Source organism: Aedes albopictus, chromosome 3 (assembly GCF_035046485.1).
Source record: "Aedes albopictus strain Foshan chromosome 3, AalbF5, whole genome shotgun sequence".
In the NCBI taxonomy this organism is placed as follows: Eukaryota; Metazoa; Arthropoda; class Insecta; order Diptera; family Culicidae; genus Aedes; species Aedes albopictus.
This window is the reverse complement of record NC_085138.1, coordinates 103,674,542-103,694,416: the sequence shown is the minus strand read 5'-3', so window position 1 is coordinate 103,694,416 and position 19,875 is coordinate 103,674,542. Positions and strand designations below refer to the sequence as shown.

Genomic DNA, 19,875 nt, shown 5'->3' with positions numbered 1-19,875 from the left:
GTGCAGGGTCATTCCAGGGAGTTTTGTAGGGGATCAAAGTGTTTAATGGATGTACCATGGCACCTGAGGTTCCCAGGAGGTTTCAGGAGCATTCTAGGGTGTTCCAGAGAATTCTAGAGGGTTTCATAGTGTTCCAGGAGCGTTAAAGAAGTGTTCATAGTGTTTCAAGGGATTCCAGGGGTTTCGTGAGCGTTTAAAGAGCTTCTAAGAGTGTTTCAGGAAGTTTCTAGAGGTTAAAAAGGCGTTCATGAAGTTTTAGGGATGTGCCAGGGTGTTTCAGAGGGTTTAAGGAGCATTCCAGGGGTTTTCAAGGGGTTTCAAAGGTGTTTCACGGGTCTTCCTGCCAGTTTCAAGGGGTCCTAAGGTTATTTCGGGAGTGTTCTATGGGACTTTAGGAGCGTTCCATGGGCTTTGAGGGTATTCCAGGGTGTTGAGGGTGTTTCACGGAATTTCCGTTCAGAAGTGTTTCGAAAAGGTTCAGGTGAGCGTAGGGGGTTTTAACTGCGTTCCATGGGATTTTTGGGACGTTCCAGGGGGTTCCAGTGGGCTTACAGGAGCGGGGAGTTACAGGAGCGTTCAAGGGATTTCAAGGGTTTTCAGGGGCATTTCAGGAAGTTTCAGGGTTGTTGCAGAGAGTTTGGTGGTTCCCCCAGGGCGTTCTAGGGGTGGTTGAAGGGACGTCCCAGGATGTTTCATCGGGATTCAGGAAGTTCCAGAAACGTTCCAAGGGTTTGCATGAGGCTTAAATGGCTTCCAGGGAGTTTCAGGAGTGTTCTGGGGTTTCAAGGGCTTCCCCATTGGCATAAATAGGGGTGGCCAGGGGGGCCTGGCCCCCTCCAGAACAATTAATTTCGAAAAAAATCACGCCTTTCACGGCGAAAAGTATCGTTTTAGTATAAAAAATCTATATCGACATGCCCTTGCCCACTCCCCCCCCCCCCCCCTAGAGCTATGACCTAGTTACGCTTATGGGCATCCCAAAAGATATATGTCTGTTATCACCTAAAACCATGAAACGCCTTGAAAAGACGTGAAACTTTTTAGTAATGAATGTCCTCTAAACTATCCTTTATGTCTCTCAAACCCCCACGGAGCACTTCTGAAACTCGCTGAAAATCCTTGAAACATCCTTGAAACCCCACTGGAAACCCTAGGTTGTAAAATTTGGTCCCAGGGTCATAGCCAAACCAAACCACCCCCCTTACCATCTAAATCCGGCCCTGCTCATAGGTAGAACAACTAAAAGAATAGTCTATGATAAAAGAACAAAACGGGGTCTCAAGTTAGTCTAGTGGTTAAGGCTATGGATCGCCAATCCGGAGACGGCGGGTTCGATTCCCGTTCCGGTCGGGAAACTTTTCTCGACTCCCTGGGCATAGTGTATCATTGTACTTGCCTCACAATATACAATTTCATGCAATGGCAGGCAAAGAAAGCCCTTCAATTAATAACTGTGGGAGTGCTAAAAAAACACTAAGTTGAAGTGAGGCAGGCCAAGTCCTAGTTGGGACGTAGAGCCATAAAGAAGAAGAAGAAAAGAACGAAACATTTCCGACGACCGCATTCGCAGCCGTAATACAAAATGAAAATTTTATAATAAATCGAGAGAGAAAAGAGAATGGAGTTATGTTTAAGGAGAAAACTATTACTGACAATTCCAGCAGTGTAATTCTTGATGTTTTATCTGTTATCCTTTCCATCATCAACATCATCTCTATATTGTCTCTCTTCTCCATCATCTATGTCCATTCCATACTGTCTTATCCATTGAACCATGTATGATACTTCTTCATTTTTCTTTTTTCTCTTTTTTCTTTCTTTCCATCTTATGTGCTGCCTTTCTTCCTTCTTTATCTTTTCTGCTTCTATATTTGTACATTCTTCTTTAGTTTTTCTCTGATTTCCATTTTTTCCATTTGATCTTCTATTTTCTTTGTTTTTATTATCTTTTCCTTGTCAATTATATCTTCTGCACCTCCTATATGTTTGCGCTATTTTCTAATTTCTATATCTTCTTTATAATGTTATCGTTTCTATCTTCTTCCTCAAAACTTGTATCTTCTTTCATCAATATAAAAAAGTTCCACTTCAACACCATCTTCGCTCTCCCTCAACAACCGCAATTAAAACCAAGCGACACCAGACTCGATCTAAAAGCAATAAATTAAGTACCCCCGGCTATAATTCAATTAATCAAAATGCGATAACCGTTTTATCCCCTAATGGGATTACCGCACGCGGACACCATTCTAAAGTCCAACGCAAAGCAACCGGCCGGCCTTGTGTCATGATGTTCCGTTTTCTCTTTCTTTTCTTGCAGATCCCCACAGGGGAACGGCATCTCCGCTCTGGTGGCAAACCATCATGAGTAAGCCTCCGAACAGCAGCAGCAGTGTTGCCAACCACCCTTGTCGCCTACACACCGGCCACAGCAGCACCAACAGATGTCATCGCTAATTGCCCGTGACGATTTGCTGAAGCTGATCCCCTCCGAGCGTATCGCATCTCTCGGAAACGGAAGAAAGAAGAAACGAGAGATTAGTGACGTGATGCTTTGAAGAGTTGATTTCCAGTGGAGCAAAGTGTGAGTGAGGGAAAATTGTGTCCTGTCGGCCCTCTGTGAGGCACTTTCTTGAAGACGACAGCCACGGGCACGGCCAGCACCGACTGACATCGAAGGGGACAACTTGGAAGATTCGTGTGGGGTTGTGTTCAGTTGAGTGGGTGTGTAAGAAATAAAGGAATACAAAAGGAGGGCGAAATAATACAGGAAGAGGGAAGTTCTGTGAGTGGGAGGGAGCCGGTTGGTGCTTTCCGGGAAGAAGCGAAGAGAAGCCCTCGCAGTCATCCACAGCTTCCACCAAGTTCAGTGCGGTCAACACAATGAAACTGAGTGTCAGTGCCTATCGAGCCCATGCCTCAGCACACAAGAAGATCCTCTCCAGCAGCAACTACCAGACGCAGTTCAACTACGGAAGCACGGCGGCCGCCTCGGGCTCAACTCCGACCTCGTCGGCTCTGTTTTCAGTGAGTAGCTTCAAGGGTTGTCGTTTGCACTTTCTCTTCCCACCATTTTCAGCTTTCAACTCAGATCCCGATTTAAAGCTGTGTCAGTTTGTCACTCTAGCTCTGTTCCCCGTTTTTTGTTCTATATTTGTAAGGTAGATGATATTGTTCACTGACTTAATAATTTATACGCTTCTCACCTAACATAATCTAATAACGATGTTCCCTTATCAAAACCGTTTTATTTCTATTTCCTATGAGCATTTTAAGCAAAATACAACTAAAATTTGTTCCTAGAATATTTTTAATTCAAAAAGTTCCTTGTTGTGTTCCAGATTAACTATTTTTTAACTTCAGGATTACCTTAATGATTCATTATATATGTACGATTTGTTCAGTATAAAATTAAAAAAAGATAAAAACAGGTTCTGCATTCTGACAAACTCTCTTGCGTGCGTGGTCATTTCCCCACTGCACCATGCTCTGTTGCTCTTAAGCAGGAATGGGAACACTCACTTTCAACGAGTTGCATGCACACGATTAGTACAGTGTGTGGAAGACCTTTAACTTGTAATTTTATCTAAATGTCTGCCGAATAAAGTAAGGGTCACACAAGCATATCAAACTCGTGAGAAATCTATGAAAGCAACTCTCCATGTCGTGTTCACTTTCACAGCTCTCTTACGGCGTATGTGAAACATACTTTACTGGGCAAACTTTCAGATACAACCACAAGCTAGAAGTCCTCTTCACACTGTTTGTTGATACAGGTATACCTCGTTTTAGTGGACCCCCGATTATATATAGCTTTGTCGATGATCACGATGAGCGATTACAGATCCCTTTTCAATGCAATGACTACAATTTTGGGGTATGCATGCAAACTGCCCATTCGCCAAACTTTTCCTCAAAGTTTTCTAACAAACTTCTGTCAAAATTTCTTATGATTTCCCCGCCGAAAATTGTAATATATTTGTGATATTTTTGGTAGATTGACAGGATAGTAAACTTCGCATGTATTCAACTGATTGAATTCCAAAATATGTAGCAAATTTCATAAAAAGATCAATGCAGTACTTTGGCAGACTGCTGACAAGATGTGTGATAAATTATATCCAATGCTGTCATAGTAAAATCAGAGCTAATTAGTAAAGGTTCCCCGGTTTCAGCGACTCTTAACTGGTAACTTCTCATGGATGAATTCCTAGAGAAATATCTGAAGGAACCGCTTGAAAAATTCCTGAAGGAGCTGCCGGAACAACTTCTGAAATAATCCATGAACTTTTGAAAACATCCCTGCTGAAATTGCTGAAGTTATTCTTGGAATATTGAAGAAGTCTCCATGGACATTTCCAAAACCATCGCTGAAGACATTCCAGAAGAAAATAAATAGAAATCAGAAGAAAACTCTAAATAAATACCTGAAAGAATTTCTGAAAAAAAAAACAGGAATATTTTCACATATGCAGTAAACCAAACGATGCGCCCAGTTATTAAATGACTCAAGTTTTAACCCTTTCAAGCCGGAATTTTTCCAAGCGTTATTATGGAGTTTTTCCTACGATTTCCTGTAGTTTTTATGGTGAATAGCATAGAAACGGTAGAATATTATGCAGACTATTTTTTGGATATCCTAGGTCATCCAAACTGTTCTTGTGTTGATCCTAAAGTCTACGGGTATAACAGTAACTTTTTTCATTATACAAAGCTACGATTTGTTGTCTATCATATCCAGTAAGTCTTCTGAAAGATTTAAAGACAATATCAGATCAGTCGGGATATCCTAGGTCATCCAAACTCTTCTTGAGTTTAGATTTTATAATCTACGGATGTAACCGTAAATTTTCCATTAAAAGCTGTAATCTATCATGTCCAGTAAGTCTTCTGAAAGTTACAGTGGTTGTTTTTATCGGCTAAGCTTCATAACAGTAAGGAAGCCCATAATATCCCAAAAATATATAACAACGCTTGTTCCCTAACTACTTTGGTAAGTACAGTGGATTATATAACACTACTTAACGTAGTGGCAAAAGCTGTTATCACAAGTGTAGACCTGAAGCTCTGGTCTCCGCAATAGTGTTGTTGATCTGGAATATCACAAAACTATCTTGAAATGACTCATGAAGTTCATTGTAAGTACTGTTACTATCGAGAGCTAAACTTCAGGATAATTTCCTCAATATTCCAAAGGTTTATAATAATGTATAGTAGACTTCAGGTTGCTCCAGTAACTGCGGTTGATTATGAAACGTTACTCAGTATGTCAGATATAGCTGATGTTACGAGAGTAGACCTGAAGTTCTGAACTCAAAGATAGTTTGGCAGTCTTGGAACATTCCCATAGTGTCTCTAAATGACATTAGAGATTTCAAGAGCTTCACGGATCTCAGCAGATAATGCTATGCAATTATTTATGGTGAAAACACACAATGTTTTTCTTGTAGATTTGAAAGACTTTATTATACAACAGTTTGGAAAAACCTGAATATCCCAAAGGTTTTTAATAAAAAAGTAGCCTTCAGATTGGTCCAGTATCCAAAGATAAATATGCAGCGTTACTCAATAAAGCAGATATAGTTGTTGTTACGAGTGTAGACCTAAAGTCCTGAACTCTGAGGTAGTTTGGTTGACCTGGAATATCCCTGTAATATCTATAAATGACATTTGAGATTTAAAGAGCTTCGCAGAGAGCTTTGAGGCGAACCAACCAAGGGTTGAAAACCTCATTAATAAAGACAATAATAATAATAATAATAAAGCTTCGCAGATCCCAGCAGATTATGCAAGACCATTATTTATGGCAAAAACACATAAAGAATTTCGTGTAGATTTTAAGTACTTCATCATAGAACAGTTTGGACGACCCTGAATGTCCCAAAGGTTTATAATGAGCTAGTAGACGTTAGGTTGCTGCAGTAACTGCGGTTGATTATGCAGCGTTACTCAGTATAACAGATATGGATACTGTTACGAGTGTAGACTTGAAGTCCTGAACTCCAAGGTAGTTTGGCTGACCTGGATATCCCTGCAGTATCTCTAAATGACATTTGAGATTTCAAGAGCTCCGCGGATCCCAGCAGATTATGCAATATTTTTATTTATGGCGAAAACACATAAAGTTTTTGTTGTTAATTTGAACGACTTATTTATAAAACAGGTTAGATGTCCCTAAATGCCCCAAAGGTTTATAATAAGCTAGTAGACTTCAGGCTGCTCCAGTAACTGCAGTTGATTATGCAACGTTACTCAGTATAACAGAGATGACTATTGTTACGAGTGTAGACCTGAAGTTCTGAACTCCAAGGTAGTTTGGCTGACCTGGAATATCCTTATAGTGTCTATAAATGACATTGTAGATGTCAAGAGCTTCACGGATCCCAGTAGGTTATGCAATGCTATTATTTGTGACGAAAATACATAAAACGATTGTTGTAGATTTGAAGGACTACAGAACAGTTTGGAACGCCTAGAACATCCCAAAATAAAAAAAAAACACCTTTCGGTATTCTTAACGATGGCTAAATGAATACATATAAACGTTACCCAGATCCAAGTTCATGTTTTAGAACAACTGGTGTGTCAATTATTTCATTTTTCGAAATTTCACGATGTTCAGGATGTTTAAGGTTTCCAATCAAGTCCCAAATACAAATATTCCCATTTTTCCCTTATAGAGAACTCAATTTGCATCAACTTTGCCAAAGACCGTATTCTTTTTTATCGAATGAATTTATACAGCCGTTTCTATGATGGGGTCATATATGCCCCTCCGGCTCCGACAATATCCATTCTCCATCGGTATCAAGTATTAATATATTTTTGATAAACGTTTAAAATTTCCCTCAATTCGGTTCACTGGTTTCCGAGATATGACAGTTCAAACATTTGTTGTCTAAAAAATAGTGTCCCAAGCAACACGCATGTTATACAAAAGTTACGGCAGCGCAAGTTTTAATTGTATAGAAGTTTATTTTACGTTATTTCAACACAATGTTAAAATTACGTCATATAAACTTCTATACAACCAAAACTTGCGCTGCCGTAACTCTATTATAACATGTGTGTTGCTTGGGGTTTTACCAGAACGGTTCTAACTTTGTGAAAGATTTACCAATCGAGCTCAAATTTGATTTGATTTTTTGATGCACTCTATGAAAAGTTACAGTATGTTGAGAGAGGAAAAACTTGCCTATTCCAAACAGTTTGGCCATCCCCTGTGTGTCCATTTCTCAAAATATGGTATTTTGAATCAACCGTACATTTTTTTTTAAGACAAAAGGTTTTGATCACAACAAGCTAGGTAGATAGCTTTGTTTGTTTCATTAATTTTAATGCGTTTTGATCATTCGGATCGAAATACGAATTCATTACAAACACAATTACAAAGGGCCCTGTATGGATTGCTGCAAAAGTTCCACCATGAATTTCTTCGGGATTTTTTTATTCCTGCAGAAGTCCAGCTTCAGAAATGGCAGCATGGACTCTCAAGGTATTTCTTCCGAAATTCCTTCAGCAATTCCTTAAGAAAATCTATTATTTTTTTTAAATTCTTCCAGAAATCTCTTCGAAGATTCCCCTGAAAATTTCTTTTAAAAAATCATTCAGGGATTCCCTAAGAAAATTTATAGTTTCTTCTTGAATTTCCTCTACAAATTGACGTCGGTACTACTTCAGAAACCATCTTTGAATGGTTTCTCCATGGATTTCTTTAGAACATCTTCTACATCAATGAATTATCTCTGATAGATCCACCAAAAATTTTCCTAAAAATCACTCTAGACAAGCTTCCATAGGTAATGTCAGTAGTTCTTACACGAATTCTTTGTGAAATCCGTACGAGAATTCTTTCGGGAAATGTTTTCAAGGTTTCCTTCAAAAAAAAAATCAAAACTTCAGTATGTCTTTAAAAATCCCACAGGATTTTTTAGAAAACCTTCCACTCCACAGGCTCCTTCAGAAACTTTTCTAAAGTTTCCTTCAGAAATTCCTCCAGGGATTCCTCAAGCAATTTCTCTGGTGATTGCTTCAGAAAAATCTGCAAGAAATTATTTGATAAGTTTTTCCAAGGATTCCTTTGAGAAATCTTCTATTGATTTTTTCCATAATTGCTCCATGGTTTTCTTCAGAAATAACTTTTGGAATTTGGTCTTTTTCAGAAACTTCACCAGTGGATTCTTCAGATATGCTTTCCAGGGCCTCTTTTGGGAGCTTCTTCAAAACTTCCTTCAGATCCTCAGGAATTTCTCCGGCAATTTATTCAATTATTCATCCAAGTAGATTGGAATGTTTCCCTTTTGAAACTCCTACAAGGATTACTTCCAGGATTGTTTCACACTCCATGTTTTTTTATATGTGTATTTTAACATAACACTAATGTTTTTTATGGGGTGTGCAGCAATTGGCGATTTATCATAGTATTTTTTTTAGATAATCTTTCGGCGATTCCTTGAAACTTCGTATAAATACCTGTACATGATTTTTTTTAAGAAGTTCACTGGATATTTAATTGAAAGCCTTTACACTACACCGTCTTAAGGGCCCATATAGCCGAGGCGGTAAACGCACGGGTATTCAGCATGACCATGCTGAGGGTGACGGGTTCGATTCCTGGTCGGTCCAGGATCTTTTCGTAAAGGAAATTTCCTTGACTTCCTTGGGCATAGAGTATCTTCGTGCCTGCCACACGATATACGCATGCAAAATGGTCATTGGCAGAGGAAGCTCTCAGTTAATAACTGTGGAAGTGCTCATAGAACACTAAGCTGAGAAGCAGGCTTTGTCCCAATGAGGACGTTAGCCCAAAAGAGAGAGAGAGACTACACCGTCTGCAACCTTGTCTTCAACCAGAAGTTGCATAAACTAAACAATCACTTGCAGGAATTGTTATTGGAATAGCTTTGAAAATTTCCGCAGGAATGCGTTCTGAAATTTCTTCTGGTGTTCATCCAGAAAATATTGCATGAATTTAGGGTTTCCTTCATATATTTTATCAGAAATTGTTCTGGCATTTCTGGTAAGAGAAAATACTTAAAAATTCCATGTATTCTTTAAGGAATTTAGAAACATTTCCTAGAAGTTTCCACATGATTTTTTTTTGGAAATATCTTTATTTTATGGAATCTTGCACAGAAGTTCCTTAAAAAAATACTCCAACAGATTGCTTTAGGAATACTCACGGAAAATGCTCCGAAAACTTTATTGAAGTATTTTCCTGGAATTTTCCTAATACAATCCACAATAAATTGTTCAAGAGAATCTATGACAAAAGGTCGAAGGACATAAGGTCGAAGGACAAAAGGGCGAAAAGGTTAAATAGAGTAAAGACAAATTTGAAGACATGAAAAAGTGATCAGAACTGGACAGAAAAACGACGATTAAAAAATAGAACCAGTGATACCAAAATTATTCAACAACTTCAAAACAATCGTTATTGGAAGATAGGAAAGTGTCTACTAAAACTTGCAATAGTTTATATGCACCAATTTATTACCGCATTGCAATTCGAAATAGCCCATAAATGATGGAAAGTAATGTTATTCATTAAGGTCAAATATGAAAAACAATATTCCTTGAAAGAACAGCCTATGGGTTCAAGAACGATAAATCATAGATCGGTATATTGTCATTTGAAACTGTAATCATTACAACGATTAAATGAAGCCAAACAGTCTATAAATTAGAAAAGGACAAATCTCTGGGTATTATAGGTCACGCTTATAAGGAGGAGGAGGGATTGCAAAAGTTTAACAAACAATATATTTAGTATAGAACAGGGGTAAAGGAATCGATAGTTCTCAATTTTTGGCATAACGCCTGTATCATGGAGTTTTTAAGAAGCTCCTCATTTTTTCCTTCTTCCAAAATATTCGTTTGAAATGAATAAATTAATTAATACTAAAAGAATCATTGAAAGAATCTTTGATGACTTTTTTAAAGAAATTCCTGAGGATTGTCTGAAGGATTCCCTCGAAAAACTCCTGGATTTCTAGAAGTTTTTAAAAATTTCCGATTTTCCGGGGGGATTGCTGAATAAACATTTAGGAAGCAATTTCAAAGTTAGCTTTGAAGGAATTCCCGGATAAAGGTCTGGAGGTATACCTAAAGAAACTCCTTAAGATACCTCCATAGTACGTAGAAAAAATCATAAGAAACTTTTAGAGAAATTCTGCAAGTAACTCCAAGGCAACAATTTTTCGAGAAATTTTTGGAAAGATTCCTGTAGAAATCCATCGAGAAAATTTTTAAGGGATTTAATAAAAAAAAATATGTCTGCAGCAATTGCAGATGTACGCACTGGTGGAATTCTTTAATACATTTCTTGCGGATCCCTGATTTTTTTTTCAGAAATAATCCTTGGAGGAAGTCTTGGGAATTTTCTTTTGAAGAATGTCTCACTTAATATTTGAAGGCATTTGCAGAAATAAAAATATACTGCAGGAACTCCATAAGGAACCACAGGAAAAAAAATAAAAATGATTTTTTGAAAGATTTTTTGAAAACCTACCTGGGAGAACTAGAGAACCCTCTGCACATAGAAGACTGCTGTGAGAATTTGTAGAGAAATTCCTGAAGCATCTCGGGAAAAAATCTGGAAAAAATGGCTGAAGTAAGATCTGAATATATCCTAGGCAAGTTCCGGAGGGATTCCTCGTGGAAATTGTGAGCAAGTCTCTGGAGGAACTCTCAGAAAAACCGCTTTAGAATTGTTATAGGAAAGTTTCTAAATAAATGAATGAGAAAATTCCTGAACATATAGTTCTCATACAAGAAGAAACTTCTTGAGAAACAAAAATTCATCTTTAAAAGAGTCCTAAAATCACTATAAAGAATACTCTCCTGAAATTTTTGGATGAATTTTTGGAGAATTTGTAGAAGAATTTCTTAAGAAATTTCTCGAAAGATTTCTGGAAAAATTCCAAATAAAAACTTCTGGAGAAAATTCTGATGATATTCTGAAACAGATTACTTCATAAATGTTTTTTTCGAGAAATAGTCATGTACAAATTTCGGTAGCAATCTTTGAAGGAATTTTCTAATACATTCCTGAAGGAGTTCCCGGAAGGAATTTATTAAGGATTTTATGGAGAAACTCGTGGACTAGCTTCAAGATGAATCTTTTGAGAAATTTCTTGAGAAACTTGTGAAGAAGACCCAAAGAAAGATCCTGAATTAATTCCTGAAATAATCTAAAGAGGAATATTTGAAGTAACTTTTTGAAAAAAACATGAACAGGCAAGAACTTCGAAGAAACTTTAGATGAATTCTTGCCGAAATCATTCTAGGAAACCTGCGTGAATTTTCTGTAAACTGTGGAACTGTAAAACGTACAACTGAATGGATCTGGGAGTGAATTTCAGCTGGGCTTTCAAAGGCTACATTCAGAAAAGTCACTTGAGTCACTATGTTCAGACTTGAGAAATTAGACCAGCCTGGCAACCCCAAAATAGGTTCCACACGCGAACAGTAGGCATCCCCTTTACCCCCATGATAATTATTGCGCTATCTCTTATCATGCCCGTAGGTTGATAACGATACCAACGATCATCTACGATCGGTATCGATCGTTCCCCATATTCACCACTGACCCCATCGTATCACTAAGAATACGAGAGGCAGACAGTTCAATTTTAAACGCACACTGTATCGCGTCGGACACAATTTACGTACAATAAATCGGTCGAGCTAGGAAGTTTTGTTTCAATAAACAAAGTGTTTTTTAATAAACCGATCGTCGTCGTTCTCTGAAACTGTGCGCGAGTTTTATGTACACCTCCGAATTTATCATCGATCACCAACGGTCCCGGTCAGTGTTAAAAACACACTACGTATTCACAATTTTGGATTGCTTAATTGGTTTACTGGTAGAGTTAAAAATATCATTGAATCGTTTCTGAGCATATTGACGTTAATTTCCTAGAGAAGTTTTTGATGAGATTCAACAACAATTGTCGGACAGAACACCAGTACTTAACAATGTGTATAATAGTAGAAGTATAAATAAGAAAAAAAAAAATTCTCAAACTCTTTGAACAAAAACGAAAAAAAGGAATTAACGAAAACATTTTTGGAAATCTTTCCTGATGATCCACTTGAAATCATTGCAAAAATCTGTCGAAAAATTCTGTAAATGTTCATCCTGGTTTTGCACTTCACCTTTTTATTACTCCACCCACTTTAGAGGATACCTGAGAGTTCACTTTTTTACCGTCCATCACGTAAGTTCGCTTGTCTAACCCGAGTGCCAGAAAATCCGGAAGTCCAAGTTTGCTTTTTGTTTGTCCTGCAGTCTCGGACGGTCATCGTACGTTACCCTTTTTCGCTCCAACCTATCCACTGACTGGTAGTATGTATCCAACTGCCATTTATCAAACATCCGTCCGGAGCAGCGCACAGTGGGAAAAAACCGACCCAAAAAGGCACCTAATGATTGCGGCTGATTGCGATCTTTGAAGCCCATCTTTTCCGAATGGAAAAATGCCAAGGAATCGATTGGTGATAGTTTCATTCACCGGAATTGAGTGTAAGTGTCCATTTTGCCCCATTTTCCCCTAAAAAACACTGTTTTTCTGAATTAAATAATGGTTTCAACTGATTGCGGCTAACCAACCAATTTTTTATTGATGTAGAATTGACAGGTGCATTCTATGAAGCATACCTCGATCTATGTCTTTGACTGGAAGTGCCCATTTTGCCTCATTTTCCCCTAAAATACTGTTTTTTCTGGATTAAAAAATAGTTTCAACTGATTGCGGCTAACCAACCATTTTTTTCTTGATGTAGAATTTACAGGTGCATTCTATGGGACACACCTTGATTTGTGTCATTGAATGAAAGGGCTCATTTTGCCTCATTTTCCCCTAAAATACAGTTATTCTGAATTAAAAAATAGTTTCAACTGGTTGCGGCCAACCAACCAATTTTTACCTGATGTAGAATTAACCGGCACATACTTTGGGGTGCACCTCGATATATGTCATTGACTGGAAGTGCCCATTTTGCCTCATTTTCCCCTAAAAATACTGTTTTTTTTCTGAATTAAAAATTAGTATCAACTGATTGCGGCTTACCTACCATTTTTTCTTGATGTAGAATTGACAGGTGCATTTCTTGAGGCACACCTCTTCCCGTGTCCTTGACTGGAAGTGCTCATTTTGCACAATTTTCCCCTATAAAAACTGTTTTTCTGGGTTAAAAAATAGTTTTAACTGATTGCGTCTAACCAACCATTTTCAATCTGTTTCAGAATTAATCGGCGCATACTTTGGAACGCACCTCGATCTGTGTCTTTGACTGGAAGTACCCATTTTGCCCCATTTTCCCCTAAAAATAATATTTTTATGAATTAAAGACATTTTTCAACTGATTGCAGCTAACCAATCGATTTTTGCTTGATGTAGAATTAACTGGCGCATATTTTGGGGCACACCTCGTTCTGTGTCTTTAGGTGGTGGTGCCTATTTTTGCTCCATTTTCCTCTTAACTACGGGTTTCCTGGATTTTAAACAGTTTCAATTGATTGCAACTAACCAATATTTTTTCCTGATATAGAATCGACCTATGCATATTAAGGAATACACCTCGCGCTATGCGTTGGTCTGAAATTGCCCGTTTCACCCCATTTTCCCCTAAAATACTGTTTTCTGGGTTAAAAAGTTTGTTCCAACTAACTAAAACAGTGTTTTAGGGGAGAATAGGACAACATGACCACCTCCAATCAATGACACAAAGTTTGTCTGACAATATGCTCTGATCAATTCTACATGAGGAAAAATTTGTTTTGTTAGCTTAAGCTGTTAGCTTAAATTGCTTAGCTTGTTAGCTTAAATAAGTTGAAATTGTTTCTCAAACGAAAAACAGTGTTTTAGGGGGTAAAGGGGGAAATGGGCACTTCTAGTCATAATGCATCGATTAATTTCACATTAGGAAAAAAAAGCTTGGTTAACCGCAATTAGTTGGAACTAATTAGGGGAAAATTGGTTAAACGGGCAATTTCAGACTAACGCATAGTGCGAGGTATATCCCATAGTATGCATAGGTCGATTCTACATCAGGAAAAAAAATATTGATTAGCTGCAATCAATTGAAACTATTTTTAAATCCAGAAAATCCGTAGTTTAGGGGAAAATGGAGCAAAATGGGCACTACCACACAAAGACACAGAACGAGGTGCACCTTAAAGTATGTGCCGGTTAATTCTACATCAAGTAAAAAATGATTGATTACACTAGTTTACAGCATTTTTGAACTTGGTAAACTGATGATCATTTTTGGTGTAGAATCATGCCCTGAGTTCGAAAACGCGAAGGAAAAAAATTACAGTAGAGCGGAAATTTTTTCGACTTTCCATACAAGGTTGATGATTTGAAATCGATTTTTATTCTATTTTTAAGCAACGTCGCTCACTTCACACATCTCATTCTCCGTAATCAATGCTCCGATTGAGCTGAAATTTTTACTGTAACTCGCCTGAAATGTCAAATAAACGTCGAAAAAGAATTTTTAAGTTGTTTTTTTCTTATTGAAAAAAATTAATTTCTTCAAAAAATTTTGAAAATTTTGCTAAAATTTAAGAAGATCGTCCCTAAAACTCGCCAATATCTTGAATTTCATCAATCTGACGCAAAACCTGTATTCAGATGATCGAATGGTATTGTATTCAGCTTTTAATTTATGGAAAAAGATTTAAAATTGGTTGAACAAAACGCAATATATTTTGATTTTAGTAAATTACATATTTTGAAAAGTTACAAAACTCGATATTGAGCTAAAACTCAAAAACTGTTCTACTTTAAATTTTTTGAAGGTCGGTTTAGAAATCAGCACTAAATTGTGCTTAAAAAATTTTGGTCGTTGACAGAAGTTCGCGACTTTCGTTTTATTTTGTAAACTTGTGTTAGCCGTAATCAGTTGATACAATTGTATAATTCAGAAAAATAGTATTTTTAGGGGAAAATAAGACAAAATGGGTGCTTCCAGTCAACGACACAGATCAAGGTGTGCCCCAAAGCATGCGCTGGTTGATTCTACATCAGGTAAAAATTGGTTGGTTAGCCGCAATCAGTTGAAACTATTTTTTAATCCAGAAAATCAGTATTTATAGGGGAAAATTGTACAAAATGAGCACTTCCAGTCAAGGACACGGGAAGAGGTGTGCCTCAAGAAATGCACCTGTCAATTCTACATCAAGAAAAAATGGTAGGTAAGCCGCAAGCAGTTGATATTAATTTTTAATTCAGAAAAAAACAGTATTTTCAGGGGAAAATGAGGCAAAATGGGCACTTCCAGTCAATGACATATATCGAGGTGCACCCCAAAGTATGTGCCGGTTAATTCTACATCAGGTAAAAATTGGTTGGTTGGCCGCAAAAAGTTGAAACTATTTTTTAATTCAGAATAACTGTATTTTAGGGGAAAATGAGGCAAAATGGGCACTTTCATTCAATGACACAAATCAAGGTGTGTCCCATAGAATGCACCTGTAAATTCTACAACAAGACAAAAATGGTTGGTCAGCCGCAATCAGTTGAAACTATTTTTTAATCCAGAAAAACAGTATTTTTAGGGGAAAATGAGGCAAAATGAGCACTTCCAGTCAAAGACACAGATCGAGGTATGCTCCATTAAATGCACCTGTCAATTCTACATCAATAAAAAATTGGTTGGTTAGCCGCAATCAGTTGAAATCATTATTTAATTCAGAAAAACAGTGTGTTTTAGGGGAAAATGGGGCAAAATGGACACTTACACTCAATTCCGGTGAATGAAACTATCACCAATCGATTCCTTGGCATTTTTCCATTCGGAAAAGATGGGCTTCAAAGATCGCAATCAGCCGCAATAATTAGGTGCCTTTTTGGGTCGGTTTTTTCCCACTGTGCAGCGGGAGATACTGCGTTACTTCTAGTAACGAAAAGAAAACTTTTTACCACCTACCCACCTTTTTATATTTTCTTCTACTTGCAACAATATTTGAGGACCTGTGTTCATAAAAATAGCAGTGAAAACCGTTTTTCATACAAAATGGCCAACTTTGGCATGCTGTAACTTTGTGCTCCTATGAGCGATTGAGCTGAAAATTTGACAGCGAACCACAAATATGGTGAATGTTGTTATAGCAAAATCCGAGAATTCTCGAAGCACTTGGAAAATTTAAACACTATGTGAAATTGTTCAAAATAATAGCAGTGTAAACAAATTGAAATGTAAGTTTACCTTGAAGAAGCAACAAATATTTTCGCACGCTCTTCGAACAGTTTCCGCCTTCCGATTACAAGTTGATTACAAGAACAAACACTGCTATTATTTTGATAATTTTCACATAGTGTTTAACTTTTTCCACGTGCTTATAAAATTCCCAGATTTTGCTATAACAATATTCACCATATTTGTAGTTTGCTGTCAAATTTTCAGCTCAATCGCTCATAGGAGGAAAAAGTTAAAGCATGCCAAAGTTGGCCATTTTGTATGAAAAACGGTTTTCACTGCTATTTTTATGAACACAGCTGTAGTTTGTCTCTGCGTGTGCCACACACACACGCACACACTTGCACCACATTGTTTCATCTCGATCTCGTTTGTCCAGTTTGCTTTTCGAATGATTTTGTTTTGCTGCCCAAGTGCCCAGTACTGTCCAGTCAACAACTAACACAAGAAACAGAAGATTGGAAGATGGAATTTTCCACCCGATTGGATCCAAAGTTGGAAAACATCAATTTCCACGAAAGAAGTCTAGTGATGATACCTCCTGACTGGGTGCGATGATAGGATACGGGGTAGGGAGAATACGGGTTGTAGAAGAAAATCTTTTCGAAGGAGGTAAATATTTGAACTGTCCAACTGTAGATGGAGGGCGCCCAGAATCGTTTCCTGTGGAGAAATATTTTATCACTTCGAAGAATTCGAAATCTAATTTAGTCAAATGGGTGTTTCGGGGGTGTTTGGAAGAGACGTGTCTGGAAGTTTTTATTGATGGTTTGGCATTAGACAGATTTCTTTTTCAGCTGGGTTTTGTTAATGTAAAGTCAATATGGAGGAACCAATTAGTCTTTGGTTATCACAGCAATTCTGTTATTATTGTAGACTCTAGAAATACATTTTTTAGAACCTTTGGGGACTGATTTTCTTTTTGTTTGAGAAAGTTAACTATTCTGAAAATACGGATTTAAATTGGCTCAGCCGGAACACGTGCAGCTATGAAAAAGACCATGGGAATTCAGTTGCTTCAGGAAACATTCATTCCCAACCCCACAAAATATTTGCAGAGGTCATTGAGTCTTATGGACTTCTTTTTCTCTTTTCAAACAGCAATTCCTACATGGCAAAATCCTGGCATGTGTACCTCTTTGGCTTCATGTGGCCCAAAGCCACTCCACAAGCTGCTTCCGGAAAGTCAATGAATTGGAAAATTGCTTTTCACTTTATTTGGGTTGCCCAAGCTCTGATGCAGTCGAAGTGAAGGGGCTGCTGCAAGAACCCGGTTCTTCGATTGCTGCTCAACCGACTTCTGAATCGAAATTGCTGTCCAAGTTGAAAAGGCTAGCTGAGAGTGCCTGGTGGGAATGATGTCAGCTGCCAGCTCACACAATTTCAACCACAATTGTAATGGAGTTGATCGTTTTCCTCCATTTGGTCCATTCACGTCGGAAAATCAAAACTTTCCGTAATTGAATAGAGTGATTCATGATGAGCAGCAATAACCTCCACACAGCAGTGCAACAAATTATCGAAACCCGTCCAGCAGCAGGGTGGATGTTTTCCTTCCGAGAGTGCTTCATTTTTATTGACTCGGCAGAAAAGAAAAAACACAAACAGATTCTCAGTTTACTCGGAAGGAGCAAGACGTAGGACCAACTTTCCCCATCAAAATTGTTTTCCTGTGAGCCACAAATTGCGCGCGACACTATAAAGGAGACACCAAAATGTGGTCCCCGCCGACGAGTGGTGTTCGTTGCTTTGACTCGAGTCGGCAGGCACCCACTCGGGACGGGCAAGCGGAGTCTGAAAATTCAATTATCTTCTACTTTTATGCGCCATTATGAATCGTTTCGTACGGAAGCCTCCCACTCAGTCTGAGTCTCAGAGGTGGCCAGAAGTGGAGAACTGTTGTAGGCCACCAACGGCTCCATCGGAAGCTCGTTATGTAGGGTTCACAGGTACGAAATGCACGAAACTGTTGTTTCTTTGATTTTTTCACGTTCGCGAAGCAAACAAATTAACCGGATTACGTGGAAATCGTACTCTGCACCCTGAAGACCAAGATCTCAACCTTATAGGGATAATTGATTAGCATTAAACCTACCAACCCTAGTACCTACAAATGTGACAACCAACACGAAGGCCTGAAGAAGTTTTCCTCGCTGCCACAACAATGAGAGGCCTTCCGCACGCAGTTCCGCCATTTCACAGCTTTTGACACGAACTACACGGTCCGGTCGACTCACTAGCACCATAGCGTTGCCGGCCGCCGATTGTATATCATTGCTACTACCATATAGAAGGACATTTCCGCTCCAATCACTTTTACGTGTCACCGTTTGGCAGTGCCATGCCGCGTGCCTCTTGTTAAAGGGAAGTAGTGATGAACTCGAAAAGTGTGACCACAATGCTACACGTGAGCTCTACCTATCCTGTGGGGGAAGGGAGCCAACACTTGGTAAAATAGGCCATCACTCAAAGTCAGTTGTTTGCACGCTTAGGATCGTTTACTGGTTGATGTGTTTGGTTCTGATATTTAATCAATTACAAGTCAAATACTAGGAAGGAACAGGGGGTCATTCATTTATTTAGTACAACATCGTTATGGCTCCTCATCTCCTCTCTCCTCTTCTTGGCGTAACGTCCTCACTTGGACAAAGCCTGCTTCTCAGCTTAGTGTTCTATGAGCACTTCCACAGTTATTAACTGAGAGCTTCCTCTGCCAATGACCATTTTGCATGTGTATATCATGTGGCAGGCATTAAGATACTCTATGCCCAAGAAAGTCAAGGAAATTTCCTTTACGAAAAGATCCTGGACCGACCGGGAATCGAACCCGTCACCCTTAGCATGGTCATGCTGAATACCCGTGCGTTTACCGCCTCGGCTATATGGGCCCCGACATCGTTATGGCAATAACACTGAATCAACAATTCCTCACCACAACACTCGATTCGTGGCTGCAGTCCTCCACCCTCGGCCGCGTCCTACACTTGCGTTCTGCACCTGGTCTGCTCATCTTGCATGCTGCTCTCCAGGTCTTCTTGTACCATCCGGATCTCTTGCGAACACCAGCGTTGCAGAGTTGTTGTTCGGTATTCTCACGACATGCCCTGCTTATAGTGCACTTCCAGCTTTTTCCACCTTTTGGATCCTAGGTTCACCATAGAGTGCAGCGAGCTCGAAGTTCATTCTTCGCCGTCACACACCGCTCTCTTTCACACCGTCAAAGATGGTAAAAGCACCCGACGTTTGAAAACTTCGAGTGCTTGCATGTCCACCCCGAGCATAGTCCGGGTCTCGTGCCCGTAGAAAACCACCGTTCTTATCATCGTTTTGTACATGGTGCGGTGAATCTTTATGATCGCAGATTCATGTGGAGCCCATAGAAGGCCCAACTTTCACGCTTGCGTATGTAATGCTGGGAGGAAGTAATCAAAAACACACACGCGATAGACTTTAATTTGTTAAGCACTAATTAATTTATTATTCTAAATGAAGAAACCATGTGCGTCTGCACTGGTCGACGGTCGGCCAGGAAAGAGACCGAACGAGCATGTGCTGAGCAACCTGACTGCTATAATTATTTTATAGTCAATTAACATTCTATTGCCTCAGCTGTTGAGCGCGGCTCATCGCATAACCCCTTCCGGCAAAGTTGACAAGCAGGAATGA

At 38.7% G+C, this 19,875-nt stretch overlaps 1 protein-coding gene across 3 annotated transcripts in view; it reads left to right on the top strand.

The window, feature by feature from the left end:
• The window catches only part of LOC109409049 (uncharacterized), a 699,030-nt gene that overhangs the window by 314,759 nt on the left and 364,396 nt on the right, over positions 1–19,875 (top strand). For all 3 annotated transcript variants that reach the window (XM_062858932.1, XM_062858935.1, XM_062858934.1), the window contains exon 2: positions 2,321–3,027. In XM_062858932.1, the coding sequence (XP_062714916.1) occupies positions 2,915–3,027 (113 nt within the window). In that variant the 5' untranslated portion in view covers positions 2,321–2,914. The remainder of the gene's footprint in view (positions 1–2,320; positions 3,028–19,875) is intronic.